This window comes from Pygocentrus nattereri, chromosome 3 (genome assembly GCF_015220715.1).
Source record: "Pygocentrus nattereri isolate fPygNat1 chromosome 3, fPygNat1.pri, whole genome shotgun sequence".
NCBI lineage: Eukaryota > Metazoa > Chordata > Actinopteri > Characiformes > Serrasalmidae > Pygocentrus > Pygocentrus nattereri.
In genome coordinates this window covers 35,284,589-35,301,467 of record NC_051213.1, presented here as the reverse complement: position 1 = coordinate 35,301,467, position 16,879 = coordinate 35,284,589, and the positions used below count along the sequence as shown (strand labels likewise).

Sequence of the window (16,879 nt, the reverse complement as noted above, 5' to 3'; positions counted from 1 at the left end):
TATCACCCCTTGTATCATCTGCCGGATCTTATTTATGATCGTCAGTGTGCTCTGTCAGACGGGCAGCTGCGCTGTTGTGCACACTGTGCTGTATTAATATTTTTTGTAATTGGTCGTTTTAAATTCGAGCTATTTAAATGTGACAATGTTTACTGTGTTATAAATACTTCAGTAAAGTAAATTAAAAACCTTGATCGACTACAGTAATAAAGACGTAAAGAAAACCGTGTAAATATTATTCATCCACTTGCATGCTACTCTCAAGTGACGTAACAGCGCTCCTCTTGTCCAATCGGAGGATCGGCCGCTGCGTGTTCGCTCCCTGATTGGCGCAACTGACGCCGAACGCAATGTTTTTACACGAGGGGTGTGGCTTTGCGCAGCAGGAAGGACCAATCCACGCGCACATGCAAATTTGGTTCAAAAATATTCGCGGGAATTCTGAGTTTCGCGCGAGCTCCTTTCGCGGGTAAAACTGCATCCCCCTCATTCATTGTCAGCTTCCTGGAGCCATTTTCCAGCGAGCGGCGCAGCACTTCGACTCCGTTTTTTAATCCAAACCATCTGCGCTTTCGTGGGACTAATATAAACTCAAACGTGGCCAAATCGATAGTTAAGAGTCTTATCTTTTATTTCAGACCGATATTGATGACATAAACGCGGCGTGTAGGTACAAAAAAGCCTTTAAATCAAAGAGGGACAAAAGGACGGCCCCCGTACTCGAGTCCACGACGATGAGAAGAGGGATCTCATCAGCCCCGGAGAAAGTCATAATCGCAGGGGTTGGTGGTTCTTCGCTGGACAAAAACGCTGTTTTGACGGCTTTGTCTGACCGCCTGACCTCTCATCTTCCCACTACAACTTATATCCAAATCATAACCCCGCCGCCGGGCATTTCTCAGACCTCCACCGTATGCCTGTCGGAGGCTCCGGCGGCCAGTTTGTACACAACCCCGCACGGGAACAACGGAGCCGGACCACGACCTGCCCTAGGACGCCCTCCGGTAAAAAATAACAGCAATAAAACAAAAACTCACTTTCTGAGCTCTGCCGCTTTTACAAACACCGAATGCTAAAGCTAAGTGTTTGCTAGCAGCGTAGCAGAGCGTTCGCTTGTTTCACGTTAGGTTTGCCTCCCTTAAACTCGACATCTTAAGTTAGCCTTACAGCGCTCCTTCAAACTTATTCAACTTCAATTTTCCAGCTAAGAAAGCTTGAAAATCTGCTTTTAAAGACGTTTCACTGTCGCACGTTGTGTTTTGCTGCCATTTAAGGGGTCATATGCAAATGGGGAGTGTGGCAGTTGCTTCATGGAGGTTTTTACTTTGGTCCTGGCTCTAAAACGAGTGTATGGCGTGTGTATGTGTGTTTTCATGGCTGTGAAGGAGCCCCAGGCCTCCGCTTCTTGTTATTCAGAGGGGGAAGGGTGCAGAGTTGGGAAAACGGATCTGCTTTTCTGTGGTGTTTTTCTTTGCTAGTGGAGCTAATCTCCTTAAAGGGCTTCCATCCCTTACCTCCCTCACTGCTGACCAGGCTTCACATTCTGGCCTGTTTTTGTGGCTGTGTTTGTTTTGAGCAGCAGAGTGGAGGTAAATGCGCACAAGTGAGGGAGTTTAGGGAATCCTTAATCTTATGTTCAAGAAATGCCACTTACTAGCAACGTTCAGCTTCTGAAAATAACAAAACCCTGTAATTTCAGAGGTATGAGAATCTTAAACTGTCCTAGAATAGCAGCTTTGTTTTCTTCAGTAACAGGAACTCCCAGAAAAGTAAAGGTAGCAATCAAAACTTTTTATGTAAAAGTGTCACTTCCAGAAAAACCCACACAGCTCCATTTAAAAATGCATCCTTTTGAATATTTTTGTGGAAGGTTGAGTCTAAAAATATGCTAAAGCCCCAGAACTGCCTCAACAGAACAAATGTACTCTTAAGGACCTAAATAGTAATGAAGTAAATTCCTCGCATTTGAGAAGTAAATGCTGCTTGAAAATACTCAGAAATGAATTGTAGCTGTACTGGAACGCACTCTTATATAAAAACGGACAAAAGCTCAGGCAGAATTCAGGCTTCAAAATGGCTGCTACTACTTCTCTAAGCTATACAACATACATTTGTCCATTTTTATAGATGACAGTATGCCCTACTGTGTCAAACCACACATGCAAGTCTATAAGATTGCTTAACATGTGGTTTGAGGCAGGTATGACACTTTAAACATGTAGTTAACAGATATAATTGGTGGAGTATACCCTTCCATGGCTTGCTAGCAAAATTAGCGTCCCAGCTCCAGTGCAAACTGAGTGTATTGAGTTTGGACGCGATGGCTGGCACGTGGTTTGAGAGAATACGGGTTTTGTATATTGTTGACTTTGGTGTAAACATATTTATAACAGTGATAAAGTTTAGAACCGTCTCTGCATAAATACAGATGACCTTTGGAAAGATCACCGGAAACCAGGGCCAGACTTGGGATAAAGATGCATTGATCATTGGATCTGCTTTTTCCCAATCCGTTTCCTGAGCACAGAATGTTTGTTTTTCCCTGCACCGGTCCTGCCAGCAAAGCTCATGAAAGGCTTAATGATTAATTGATCAGTTGAATCAAGTTTTTTGGAACAGGAATAAATGTTGGACTGCAAGGCCGGTGGTAAAATGGCAAAGTGTCTCTAGGCAGCAGCAACTTGCCGGTAGTATGTCTGCAGAAGTCGTGTCCGTAATAATGTAGTTAACTTCAATCCTGAATTCCCCTCTGCATCTTTTTTTTTTCTGTGCTTGTTGTCTAGTTCAGCTCATGAAAGGCTTGGTAATTAAGCTGGTTGCACACTTAATTGTATTGCTGAATGAAACTGACAGCATGATTGCGTGAAACTGATACCTACTGCATAATTATTAATCGAGAAGTTAAGTCGCTTCGTTGAGCTCCAGAGAAGTGCTTTGACCCTTGCATACAAATATTTCAGCCAACACTTGCGATGCATTCAGCTCTGCTATTAGGTGTTGACCTGAACAATGTTCTAAATCCTCATTTCACACCTGGTTCTTGTATATTCATAATTGCAACTAGATTAAGTGGATTGGAGAAACCGTAAGACTGTAGTATAGGTGGTCATCCCCTGTCTAGCCGCTGCTTCGTGTTTTTGGCACTGTATGCACTCTTATGTTTCCACAGGCAAAGAGACGCCTGGCCTTGGATGATGCTGACCACTTGTATACGACTGATGTAGCCAAAACATCCAAGACTCAAAATGGAGCACCTCTAGCTGTACTGAAGGCCAGCAAAAGTAAGAAATGGATTAAAATACCTAAGCATGGTTTGGTTATGAGGAGGATGCATTGGTTATGCAGTGACTGTTTTTATTTTTTGGTTTAATTCAGATACTGAGTTTAAAGTTTACTAACTGACATTGCCCCAAGCACATTATGACCAGTCTTTTTCCACTTTGTCCACGTAGCTCCGAAGTCTCCATCAGAGAAAACGCGCTATGATACTTCTCTGGGCCTCCTGACTAAGAAGTTTGTGCAGCTGTTAGGCCAGTCTTCTGATGGTGTGGTAGACCTGAACCAAGCAGCTGAAGTGCTCAATGTCCAGAAGAGGCGGCTCTATGATATTACCAATGTGCTGGAGGGAGTCCATCTAATCAAGAAGAAATCAAAGAACAACATACAATGGATGTATGTATTGATTTGGGTTTTTTTCTTTTCAGGGAAACATTGCAGAGGTTAAAATGGGTTTTACCACATTGTGTAAACATTCAAGTGGCACACATTTAGCTTAGCAGTGGTCATGACATAACATTGCATACTTGTGACCATAATGTGTCTGATAAAGCACTTTAAAAAAAAAAAAAAAAAGATAAGCACCTTGCACATGTACATTACTGTTCTGCACCCATGCACACAGGAAGTATGTCTGTGAGAGCTGTTTTCCTGCCTGTGGTAATCCTCTTTGACTGTATGCATGAAGTGAGCATACAGAGGCACTAGGGCTTGTTTGCTGTGGTGAGACAAAACTGCATAAGTAGAGAAATATTACAAATCCATAACTTGGTACCAAGTGGCAACCTTCAGAAATATTTTTCTTTTACTGGTTTTCTAGTTCAGGGTTTCTTAAAGGTATAGCAAAAACAAATTTACACAATATTCCTTTTACTTCATTTTTTGGTTTAGTGCTGAAGCTTAATGTTGTAAACACATCAGTAGTTACCCAGATGTCTTGCGTAAATCTCCAGAACTTCCCATCCTGCTCAAATGTCTTCTGGGTCTTCATTAAGGCACTAGTTTGTTGGTATTGTTTAGGACACAGTATGTCTTTCTGTGAACTACACAAACGAACAAAACTTGAGTGGCCACGCGCTGCGGGCACTACGTTTGTGCCGAAATCTGACTCGAAATTCAGACTCCCCTTCTTGTGGACATATGAGCTCTAGATTGCATTTAGATTTACGTCAGGTTATTTTTAATTTTCAGTTTGAAAATACAGGTGGTGTTATAAAAAGGTGGCTTTTTTTAAAAAGGTAAGACAAATGTAAAAATCTAGTGTCCCTAGGCACGTGTGATCTGTGCACTGACCTATTATAGCACCTAAAGTCCCCTGAAATCAGTGTGTGATTTTACTTAGCAGGTAGACGTTTGAGACGTGTTTGACACCAGGCATGACAAACTGGAGACCTTCCTGGCCAAAGTGCTGTGGAGATTAGTGTTTATCTAAAACTCTAAATTCAGTTTATGAAGACCTTGCTAATTTGCTGATGAACTGAATCCGTTGTGTTTAATGAGGCAGTAGCTACGTTTACATGCAGCCTGATAATCTGCTAATAATCCGACTAATAGCTCAATCGGAATAGAAAACGTCCATGTAAACGCCTCAATCGGAATACAATTTCTATCCAATTGAATGAGGTGGGTAAACCTCTAAATAATCCCTTAAATAGAAGAATAATATCCGCGTAAACGCCTGAATCCGAGTACACTTCTGCGCATGCGCGGCATAGCGAAAGGTTTATACCGTTCAACATGGCGGGAGCAGAAACTGGTCTGCAGAGGAGACGAGGTTTATACTCTGAGCTTTAAAAGAAGAGGTGGGACGGACGGCCAGCTTATGTGTCTCAGAGCACGACGTCTTCCTAAATAAGTGCATGTGAAGGACGTTTTTCTGAGCCTGACATCAAAAACACAAGCGAAGGTAAACGAAGATTTTTGTCAGATTGTTGAGTAGAGTGAGCAGATAAACCCCTCAGTCTAAATCTCTAATCCAATTGTATTCAGTTGGATTGGCAAAAATCTTTGCATGTAAACATAGCCAGTGTGCTGAAGCCTGACCTGTTTGAGCTACATCCATCCATCTTCATTTTTTAGGTCACAGCAACTGGTACTGTGACGTAAACCACATTGACAAGCCTGTGAGACTTTAGGAAGAATATCACCTGTGTTGGACACCAGAATTAAAGACCCCTAGTCTGGAGTGTTGGTATTACTGGTCTAGAGTCACAACTGATTCTGCAGGCAGAAGAATGTGTGCATACTCACCAGTATGAGAGCAAAACAATGTGAAAATAGCACAGTGCAACTACACTCATGGTAAAATAATGCTAATTGTGAAAATCAGCAGAAGTCAAATTCTTTGTATGCTGTCGGGCTACTAGGTAGCCTAACCTACATATTGTCCGGGCCTGTTGCTGCAGGTTGAACTATAGCTAATGTGATTATGAGCCTGGTTTGGTCGTACTATGTGTTATTTTGTATTTTCTAAAAAAATTTGCATGCCGCTCATGGCAAGTGGCAGAGAATAGACTTGAAGATTGCTATGTTTTAATTTAAACTTGAGTGTTGGAACGGGATGACAAAGACCCAAAAAATATTAATGGAACATGAGGGTCTTTACAAAGCATCATAAGCTTTTCCTAATAACAAGTTCAGTATCAGTGGTGTTTATTGTGTGTTTGAGCTTGATGTGTCTTCCAGTGCTTTTCGCAAAGCAAGATTTGAGTTAAGCCAGATAACTTGAGACTAAAATCGGGCCTGTCCATTAGAAGGATTTGAGGGAATTTTCTCTTTCAAGTGAGGATGAATGGGCTTCCGCCAGACACTGCGGGCAGGTGGACTGAAGTGTGTCAACCAGCACATAATGCAAGCGTCTTTTATAAGACACTACTTGTTACACATACAATGCAGCTGATGGCTTCCTTAGTATTTAGTAGAGGAGTGTATACTGATTTATCAGACTCGGTTGGTCCCTGATGTTTGGTGACAACCTCCAAAATTCTGTTATTGTGAGACCGTTGTTTAGAAATGTGGTACCATGCCACTGACCCTAACATGTGGACTCCTCTCTTTCAACAGATGGACGTGGGGCAACACTGACGTGTTGGTGAGTTACTCCTTGTATGCATGTGGTAACTGCTTGTCTCTGTGCTTCAGGGGCTGTAATTTGTCAGAGGTTGGTGGGGCTTTAACTCAGAAGCAGACTCTGAGCAGTGAGGTGGCTCAGCTGGTGCAGGAGGAGCGCCGACTGGACGAGTTGATCCAGAAATGTACCCAGGAGGTTAAGCAGATGACGGAGTCATCGAATGGTCAGAAATATCCTTTATTTCCTGGTTAGCAGCAGTGATGGTGCTGCATACTTGCTTGAGTCTGATTCGTGCTGTGGTTTGTATGACGCAAGTCGCTGGTTAATCAAGCTGCATATGACCTGGTTCTTTGCTGTTCAGGCCAAGAATGGGTGACTGCCACATCACCACATATGACTGCTTTATGTTGGACAAGAGTTTGTTTGGTTGATTGAGGGTTACAGGGCTGAAAGATCAATATCAATTACAATTTGAGAGCAAGTGTCAAGAGCTGTAAACTTTAGCACACAAATCTGTAGCTTATGAACTAGCAGGCCAAATCACTCAGCCGGAATGAGTAATCCATCCCTACTTTTAACATTTTTTCAACGAAAAGAAAACTTTGTAAATATTAAGCTAACTTGTTCAAGCTCCTTGTATACATGTAAAGAGAACGTGCTTCATTTGGACAGTTCATTGTGCTCACTCTTAGAGAATTACTGAGCACAGTGGGTTGGACCATCATATGTTCTGGTGAACTTTGGAATATTGAGTGTAATTCCTTAACCTCCCTCACATTCGCTTATGTGACGTATCAAGACTTGCGCAGAGACCGTAGCCTGAGAGATCAGACGGTCATTGTGGTCAGAGCACCTGCTGGGACCAAGCTGGAAGTCCCGGATCCACAAGAGGTCAGTCTCTGGCTTGTGCCTGCTTCACAACCACCTTATTTTCATAACAGGATTACCCTGTAGTAAAGCAAGCTATTGGAGGATTGTTTTGCTGTCTTACCTGTCCTCACATCCAAGGCCTTTTAATCTTTTTCATGGCCATAACTTCTTTTTGAACATTGGATATTTTTTCCTGAGAGTCACCATGCTACAGACCTAACTTAATATACCAACAATGTAACTGCCATGTCTTTAGCTTTTTTTGGAGTGTGGTAAAGCGGATAAACTTGTAGCTATTCGGTGTTCTGTTTGAAACCGCTAGTGCAGTTAGAACTAATGTGGTTAGGGTGCAGTGTTGGTTTTCTTGTTACCCTAGGAATGTTTCAAGGGCTGCCTAAATGTGCTAAATTGATCTTTTACAGGGTTTGCAAGTACATCTCACCAGTACAAAGGGCCCTATAGATGTCTTCCTGTGTCCAGATGAGAATACGCCTGACAGTCCGGTGAAAAATGAAGGCTTACGCTTGAACGGAAACTCCTCACCTTTCATGAAAGTGTTAGAAGGTAGGTTTACTGTGAAAGGCTGTTATTTGCCTAGTCTTGTTCTACCTATTGTGTAATCCCTTGATTCAGTGATTCTTGTATAGCGTCTTATCTTCATTTCTGCTTGCAGATGGGGGCTCTAGTCGGGCTGGTCCAGCAGTAACGGTCACCAGCTTGTCACCCATCACCTCTCCATACACCAGCCTTCTGCAGCAGACAGAAGACCAGATTCCCTACGCAGACGGCATTCCCTTCGTCAGCCTGGGCTCGCCCCCTCTCAGTGAGGACTACCTCATGAGCCTGGGTGAAGGAGAGGGCATCACTGACCTCTTTGATGACCTGGACAGGCTTCCAAACCTTGATGACCTCCTGTGCAACTGAAAGGGTCTCAAGGTGAGACTCCATCTTGGTTTGAGAGGACATTTCAGCCTTACTGAGATAACAATCCACTGTGCGATTGCATTGACAAGTGCAGCTTGCACGTGGCCTTTATTTGGAAGTGGCTTTTTTGGTTTTTCCTTAACTCTTCAGCAGTACACGAGCTGCTTTTGAAATGGGTATCAGAATTTACCCTCTTTCTCCTGTCTTCAGTGAAATAATTCTCTTTCTAGAGGCCTTTGATTCATCATTGACTATTGGGAATATGCTCTCTTGCTCACACCAGTGAGTGGGAGAAAGTGAGTTTCTGTGTAGAATTACACAGCATATCTACAGCTTATTCTGCTGCCTGTCACTTCTTTATGAATAAGATATACTAGCAGCACAAGGCCACACCATTATTCAGGAGACACTTGTATAGAAATGTCTTGTCTGCACTTGTTGCAGATTACAACTTCTTTTTGATCAGTGACCTATTTGAGTGAGATCCCCTCACAATATTGACTATTGAAGGCCGTTCATGTGCGGACACAGCTAAAGAGAGTAGAGTGGAGCTAATATCTTCTGTAGACCAAAGGTTTAATTGGCACCGCATTCATTTTCATAGAGAATCAACATGTTCTGACACTGGTAGCATATCTAACTGATGTGAATTGAAACGGGGGATGTTTGCGCCAGTGTCCAGCTCCGTTTAAACTTTGGAAGTGCACTTTAGATCTCTCTTCCCAGATGTATGCTCGTGTTGCCACCATCCAACTGAAAAGAAGAAAATCAGCTCTGCATTTGTGTGGGCAGCGACTTCTGTCCATTGTGGGACTGCCTGTTGGAAGGGAAATGACTTGCAGTTCTTGCGATGTTTTTATCAGCTTGTCATTGGAAATTTTCAGCTGCACTGTTGGTGTGTTAAGTGTAGAAAGTGTTTTCTAAGTGATGCTTGATCAATTTTAAATACAAGGCAGGTGTCCTTGACTAAAGCCATTGTTTAAAAGGTGTGGTACTGTTCTGTAGGCTTAACCAAATTTAAGTAGGTGGTCACGCAGTTTTGATCTTCAGTTGATCTGGAAATGAAGCTAACAATCACACAAACTCCACGTGGCTCTGTTGGAGGATCCAAGCTTTTAGATTGGATACGTCAAAGTCTTGATTCTACATTTTGTTTGCTAATAGATCATTGGAACAGTGAATGTACATCTGGCTGCTTTACAGCGAGCACTTGGGCTTACAGATGGTGGAAAATCTGCAGTACCTGGAGCTCAAGGCCTGTGACTTGATTACTTCTGTTTTGATGTGAGTCACGTTAATCAACTGCTCAAATAGCATAAATAATGTAAACTTCATGCATAAATGGCATGTACTTCATGTATCAAGGTTGCATATCATGCATCTAGGTTTTGCAGGCTTTACTGCTGCGTAAGAGAAGTTTGAAACATGCACTCTGGAAATTTACCATGTTCTTATTCAGTTCTAATATATAAAGCTTATGTAAAAACAATATAAATATTCCATGTTAATTATTTGTATTGGCTTTTTGTGAAGAGTGGTGATAGGCTAAATAATCCTGATTGGTTTGCCCCAGGACTATGTACTGCAGACTACCTCCAAATCTGTTACTAACAATATAAATATGTATTAAACTGTTCCTTTCTGTATCTGTTCTGTTGCTTCCAGTATCACAACTGCTTTTCAGTTTTCTCACCTTTCTTCTCTTCCCGCCTCCCCCCCCACCCCTCATTACTATTACTTTGAGCTGCTGATGTAATCCCACATCGAAGATTCCACCTTGGTTAGATACCTTATTTACTGCCATTTCTATAAACTGGTTTATCTGGAAAATTCAGATTTAATTTTACACACAACTTCAAATTTATATTTAAAAGTGAGTTTTTGCTATACAATCCATGGCAAAAATTATGGAGTCACCACTCTTGGAGGAAGATCTTTTCAATTGTTTAATTTAGTAGAAAAATGTAATCAGACATGCCACACAACCTTTTTTCAAAATTCCAACCTTCTGCCATTAAGAACACAAAGAAATATTGTTTTCAGTCACTTGTTTTTGGATCTGTTTTTAGATCAAGTAGAGGAAAAAATATAGAATCACAAAATTCTGAGGAAATTATGGAATCTCTCTAATTTGCAGTTCTAAAACAAAAAGCTGCATCAGATTAAATCTGCTAATTAGTCTAGTTTAAAAAAAAAAATGCTCACACCTTGGAGAGCTGTTGCACAAAGTGGATTGACATGAATCATGGCTCCAACACGAGAGATGTTGGTAGAAATAAAGGACAGAATTAAAAAACGTCTTTAAGAAGGCAAATCATCACGGAATGTTGCAAAAGATGTTGGTAGTTCCCTGTCAGCTGTGTCTAAAATCTGGACCAAGTACAAACCAGATGGGAAGGTTGTAAAAGGGAATCATACATGTAGACCAAGGAAAACATCAACGCGTCAAGATAAACTTAAAGCAATATTTCCTGAAAACAGAAAATGCACAGCAAAACAAACAAGTGGGCGGAAACAGGAGTCAAAGAAATGGGATTTACATACAGAAAAGCCAAACGAAAGCAGTCATTAACATGTAAACAGAAAAGAACAAGGTTACACTGGGCTAAAGTAGAGCAGTCATGGACTGTGGATGATGGGATGATCATCTTCAGTGATGAATCGCAGATCTGCATTGGGCAAGGTGATGATGCTGGAACTTTTGTTTGGTGCCGATCCAATGAAATTTATAGTGATGACTGCCTGAAGAAAACAAATTTCCATAGTGTTGATATGGAGCTGCATGTCAGGTAAAGGCACGGAGATGAGTCATCAATAAATGCCAAAGTCTACATTGAATTTTTGGACACTTCATATTCCATCAGCCGAAAGGATGTTTGGTGGTGATGACTTTCAAGATAATACATCTTGTTATAGAGCAAAGGACGTGAATGTCTTTCTTGAGGGAAAGTTATGTCAATGGCATGTCCTGCAAATACTCCAGATCTCAATCCAGTTGAAAATCTCTGGTGGGAATTGAAGAAAATGGTCAATGACGAGGCTCCAGCCTGCAAAGCTGATCTGGCAACAGCAATAACACAGTCAGAGACGGATTGATGAATACTGTGTCATTAGTTAAGTCCATGCCTCAGAGAATTCAAGCTGTTATAAAAGCCAGAGGTGCTGCAACAAAGTACAAATGGTGCAGTGTTTTTCTCATGGTACCATAATATTTTCCTCAGAATTTAGTGATTCCATATTTTTTCCTCTACATGATCTAAAAACACAATTGTGACTGACTACAACAATTATTAAATTTTTTGTTTTCTTAATGCCAGAAGGCTGGCATTTTGAGAAGTTTTGTGGCTTGTCTCTGTGATTAACCCTCTTCTTCAAAATTAAACAATTGAAGGATCTTCCAAGAGTGGTGATTCCATAATTTTTGCCATGGGTGGTTGTAGTGTGGACTAAATGTTCCCCTTTTGAGCCACGTGGTGGCATTAGATTCATTGCATTGTGCTGAAAACCATCAGTAACACCTTATTAGTCAACTGTGCCTTCAGCAGCTATACATTAGTCAGCATGCTTTTGGCATTTTTGATAGTCATGCGCCAAAAGATCTTAATGTTTTCGGCCACATTGTTTTTAAAAGAAAAGTAAGACATAAACGTTGTAACCTGGTGCATGTTGTTCTATAATGCTGATCCTGTTTTGTGTGGCTCCGATCTAAATTTTATTCAGTTCATTAATGACTGAAGCTAGATGTGATGCAACTAAATGCTGCAAGCTGTTGGTACACCTGCCATATTCTTGAGGCTTTTAGAGCTTCCCAGTTTGTTTGATATTGGTAAGCATTATATGTTGCTGTTATTTTGATGAGATCAGTGATTCAAGCTCCAGGTGGGTTGTATACTGTTATTCCCCCGGATAGCTGGAATATACCCGTGTCTTGATTTACTGTAAGTGACTAGCACTTGGCCATACATAATTGACAGTTATTGGTCAGTCTACTGCTTGTTTCTCTCCAGTGAGACCACCATGAAATATTTACACTAGTTACCGGTCACCACCCTGTTTGGCGTCTAATGTAAATTTCATGGTTTGCCGTGTAGCTCACTTACTGCAATACTTTCAGTTCTGTGAATACACAGTTTGGCTTTATGGTTGTTAGAATTAGGTTTATGAAGCTCATTGTAACTTTTGAAGTTAGTTTTTTTTTTTTTTTTTTTTTTTTTTTCTTTTCATCAGTTTAGTAAGGTGTCCTATGCATTGCCCTTTATTACAGAATCAATGTTCTCTATCAGATTGTGTAAACAATTTGCTAAGTACAACCTGAAGATGTATACCAGTCTCTACTGAGGGCCCATTGTAGAGAAAGCTGACCTTTTTATTCTTGAACTTTCCAAAAAAAGGTTTTCAGTTTGGGAAAGTGATTTAAATTGTGGATCCACCACAAGTGATGGAGCATTTCTCAGTATTTATTTAACATGAATGAATAACTATTTAATGTACTAACTTTGAATTTGAATTTCACTGTTTATTTCCCTCTCGTCTTTTTTTGCACATTGTATGCTTTTGTTCTTGTCAATTGAGACGCCCCCCCCCCCCCCCCCCCCCCGCCCCCCCCCCCCCCCCCCCCCCCCCCGGAAAAAAAAATGCAAATAAGTTTTGCTAAATGCTAAGGACAGCTCACTGTTCGTAATGTACTCTTTTTATATACGAGCATGGAAGTGACTGTGTGCTGTGGGTACTTGTAAAATTAGTTTTTAAATTTCTGCGTGTTTTGATAAGTAACTTAGCTTTCTATATGGAATGTCATTTGATATTAATTGTACATAAATGTCTTAACTGGGACCTCTGTTCAGAATTCAAGGAGTGGATGTTGTCCTCGTTCTGAAGATGATCAATCTCCAGAACCTCAATAAAAGCAATAATAAGCAAAACTTCAGTTTTGGCTTGACACATACTGGCATTATATATGCAGCCTTATTTGTCATTTTAATCATCTTGAATATAAAGTCACATTGGTAACGTAATTGGATTTTTCGCATGATTTTCTCTAGGAGTGCAATGAACACACTTCATATGTGTATTGCCCTTTTGTGCATCCCAATACATTAAAAACACAATATACATTATGAATTAGATACAATAGGATTTAGAAAATTAATATATTTACAAAATAGCATTGATTTTGTTTTTTTTTTTGGTGATGCTGATTTTCCCCCCCCCCTTCATGGGAAATCAGAACACTATAAATGCATCACTTTATAGAAGATAAGGGGTTGGAAATAGTTGTCTAACAAAATTAGGCCCCCAACTTTGTCAAATTAACTACTATGCTTTGATGTATGTTTTTTGTAGTTTCAAACACGATTCCTTGTTTGTTGAACTTCATTTAAAAGCTACATTTAATCATTTCTAAACTCTTCAAGGTTTCTGCCTACCTGCGTGTACATGGAGTTGTGAACGGTGGTGATGGGTGTTTTTTTGCTGGCTGACTGGTCAGGGTGATGAGGTGATGCTAAAACATTGATTAGTTTTTTCCCACCTCCTGGAAATGAAGCAACCCAACGTCAGTGTTTAGAGTTGGGCGGAAATCACTATGCTTTGATCAAAGATACAAAAACAGGAATTCTTGTCTTAACGTGTCTAAGGAAATATACTAACAAGGTTTAAAAAGGTCCTGTTTGGACAGGTCGCCAGTCCATCGCAGGACAGACACACCTAGGGGCAATTCAGCATGTCCAATTGGCCTGACTGCATGTCTTTGGGCTGTGGGAGGAAACCAGAGAACCCGGAGGAAACCCACGCAGACGACACCAGTCACCCGGGTGGTGAATCGAACCCAGGCCCTCCTCGCTGTGAGGCGACAGCACTACCCACCGTGCCGCCCTATTTGCTTTCGATACTGGATATAGTTGTAGTTGTGCCGTCCTCATCTTGGTGTTCTCAAACACTAATTTTATCCATACACTCCACTTTTAGTAGATGTGTCTAGTGGAACTAATTACCTATTGTGCCTTCACTAAAACAATGTTTTTTTTTTTTTGTTTTTTTTTTCCCCCAAATGCCAGCTTTTGATTTTTTTCTAAACTGTTCTCGATAAACATTCTTGCACTCCATAGAAAGTGTACGACGAGGGTGTCCACTCTTATCTGCCAAGGGCCTGAGTGGCTGCAAGTTTGAAGCTTGAAGAATGAGACTAAAGCAGTTTTTTTAACTGCATAATACTGGCTCGACTCACATCGCCTCGCTCTTGGTACCAGTTACTTTGCTGTAGTACCAAGTGTAATAGATTTAGTGCCCCCTCAATGTAAATGGTTGATCTAGCGTCACCAGATGAAACTGCCGTGATGTGAAGGAGACAAATTTTGGAAGAGGCTGATATCAGGAGACTGGAAAAAACAGGAGAGTTTGGGAAATGGAGTTAAGACGACGAGACAATTCTTTCACATGGAATATTAGGCCCACCTCTGATTTGGGGTTCTTCTGTTTGTTCCAGGACAGACATGCTTAATTTAAGGCACTTAAAGACACAAACATGAAATCATAGTCTTGACAGGTAAATGCTTCTGAATTCATTTTAGGTGCACTATAAGTCAAAGTAATAGGCAAAAAAATGTCTGTCAGTTACCCAAGATTATATTTTTCATCTATAGTAGAATGTTTTAACAATTGCTTAAGTGAACTTCATTGCAACATAAGTTGCTTGACTTCAGAGCAGAAAAGCATTTGTAGGCATAGAAGATACATTTGAACATTGCTTAGTTTATTTTTGGTTATTCCTATTTAAATGCATACTTAGTTCCCTTCACAATTATTGGCACCCCTTGGCAATTCTTAGAAAATGTAACTGAAGGATATATATATATATATATATATATATATATATATATATATATATATATATATATATATATATATATATATATATATATATATATATATATATACACACACACACACAGCTCAAAAAAATAAAGGTAACACTCAAATAACACATCCTAGATCTGAATGAATGAAATATTCTCATTGAATACAAAATCACACAAAAATCATCAATGGAAATCAAATTTATTAACCAATGGAGGCCTGGATTTGGAGTCACACACAAAATTCAAGTGGAAAAACACAGTACAGGCTGATCCAACTTTGATGTAATGTCCTTAAAACAAGTCAAAATGAGGCTCAGTATTGTGTGTGGCCTCCACGTGCCTGTATGACCTCCCTACAACGCCTGGGCATGCTCCTGATGAGGTGGCGGATGGTCTCCTGAGGGATTTCCTCCCAGCCCTGGACTAATGCATCCGCCAACTCCTGGACAGTCTGGTGCAATGTGGCGTTGGTGGATGGAGCGAGACATGATGTCCCAGATGTGCTCAATCGGATTCAGGTCTGGGGAACGGGCGGGCCAGTCCATAGCTTCAATGCCTTCATCTTGCAGGAACTGCTGACACACTCCAGCCACATGAGGTCTAGCATTGTGCTGCATTAAGAGGAATCGCTCTCCACGGCATCTCCAGACTCTGTCACGTCTGTCACATGTGCTCAGTGTGAACCTGCTTTCATCTGTGAAGAGCACAGGGCGCCAGTGGCGAATTTGCCAATCCTGGTGTTCTCTGGCAAATGCCAAGCGTCCTGCACGGTGTTGGGCTGTGAGCACAACATCCCATCTGTGGACGTCGGGCACTCATACCATCCTCATGGAGTCGGTTTCTAACCGTTTGTGCAGACACATGCACATTTGTGGCCTGCTGGAGGTCATTTTGCAGGGCTCTGGCAGTGCTCCTCCTGTTCCTCCTTGCACAAAGGCGGAGGTAGCGGTCCTGCTGCTGGGTTGTTGCCCTCCTACGGCCTCCTTCACGTCTCCTGGTGTATTTGCCTGTCTCCTGGTAGCACCTCCAGCCTCTGGACACTACGCTGACAGACACAGCAAAACTTTTTGCCACAGCTCACATTGATGTGCCATCCTGGATGAGCTGCACTACCTGAGCCACTTGTGTGAGTTGTAGAGAATCCCCATGGATCGCTGTTGGAAAGTTACTGAAAAAAGTCTTGGGGTCACCAAGTCTCAGAATCTACCTTCAGATGCCACCTCCATACCAACAGATTATGTGAAAGGAAAGCATGCCATGCCAGGAAAAAGCCTGTTTCATCTTCTAAACACAAACATAAGCACCTGGAGTTTGCTACATGCTACTGGGTTGGACTGGACTGACAAACTATGCTCTATGGTCAGATGAACCAAAAATGTAGCTTTATTGCAACAAACATGCAATGTGGATTACCAAGGATGACTGCTGCTACGTACAGTGGAAGGTTTCTGATGTTGAGGGGCTGTTTCTTCCAAAGGCACTGGGATGTGGATTGTGAACCATGAGTTTTTAGATTATCTGGATCAGGTGTATTAGATTTGGATTAGTAGTAGTAGTAGTAGTAGTAGTAGTAGTAGTAGTAGTAGTAACTGAGCTTCACTGTCTAATAAACGGTGGAATTAAGTTTTAAGTTGTAGAGGATGTTTGTAGAGGAAGTCCAGTAAGAAGAGCATTACAGTGATCAACTCTCCTTGTAACAAATGCAAGTTTCTCTGCATCGCTCTGATATAGAAAAGGCTAAAGCAATTTTCCTCAAATCATAATAAGCTACTTTTGTGACTGCTTTTACATGTGGGATAAAACAGAGCTCAGAGCCTAAGATTACACCCAGATTTGTTTTATGTTGGGTATATGAAGCTAAAGCTTTTTTTTATGTACCAAG

At 41.2% G+C, this 16,879-nt stretch overlaps 1 protein-coding gene across 1 annotated transcript; it reads left to right on the top strand.

The window, feature by feature from the left end:
• Positions 1-485: 485 nt before the first annotated feature.
• LOC108429255 (transcription factor E2F3-like) lies at positions 486-10,391 on the top strand. Its single transcript, XM_017700893.2, has 7 exons — positions 486-1,004; positions 3,170-3,281; positions 3,453-3,672; positions 6,418-6,576; positions 7,123-7,237; positions 7,639-7,780; positions 7,890-10,391. The coding sequence occupies exons 1-7, from the start codon at positions 735-737 to the stop codon at positions 8,138-8,140; spliced, it is 1,269 nt and encodes a 422-aa protein (XP_017556382.1). The 5' UTR covers positions 486-734; the 3' UTR covers positions 8,141-10,391.
• Positions 10,392-16,879: the final 6,488 nt, after the last annotated feature.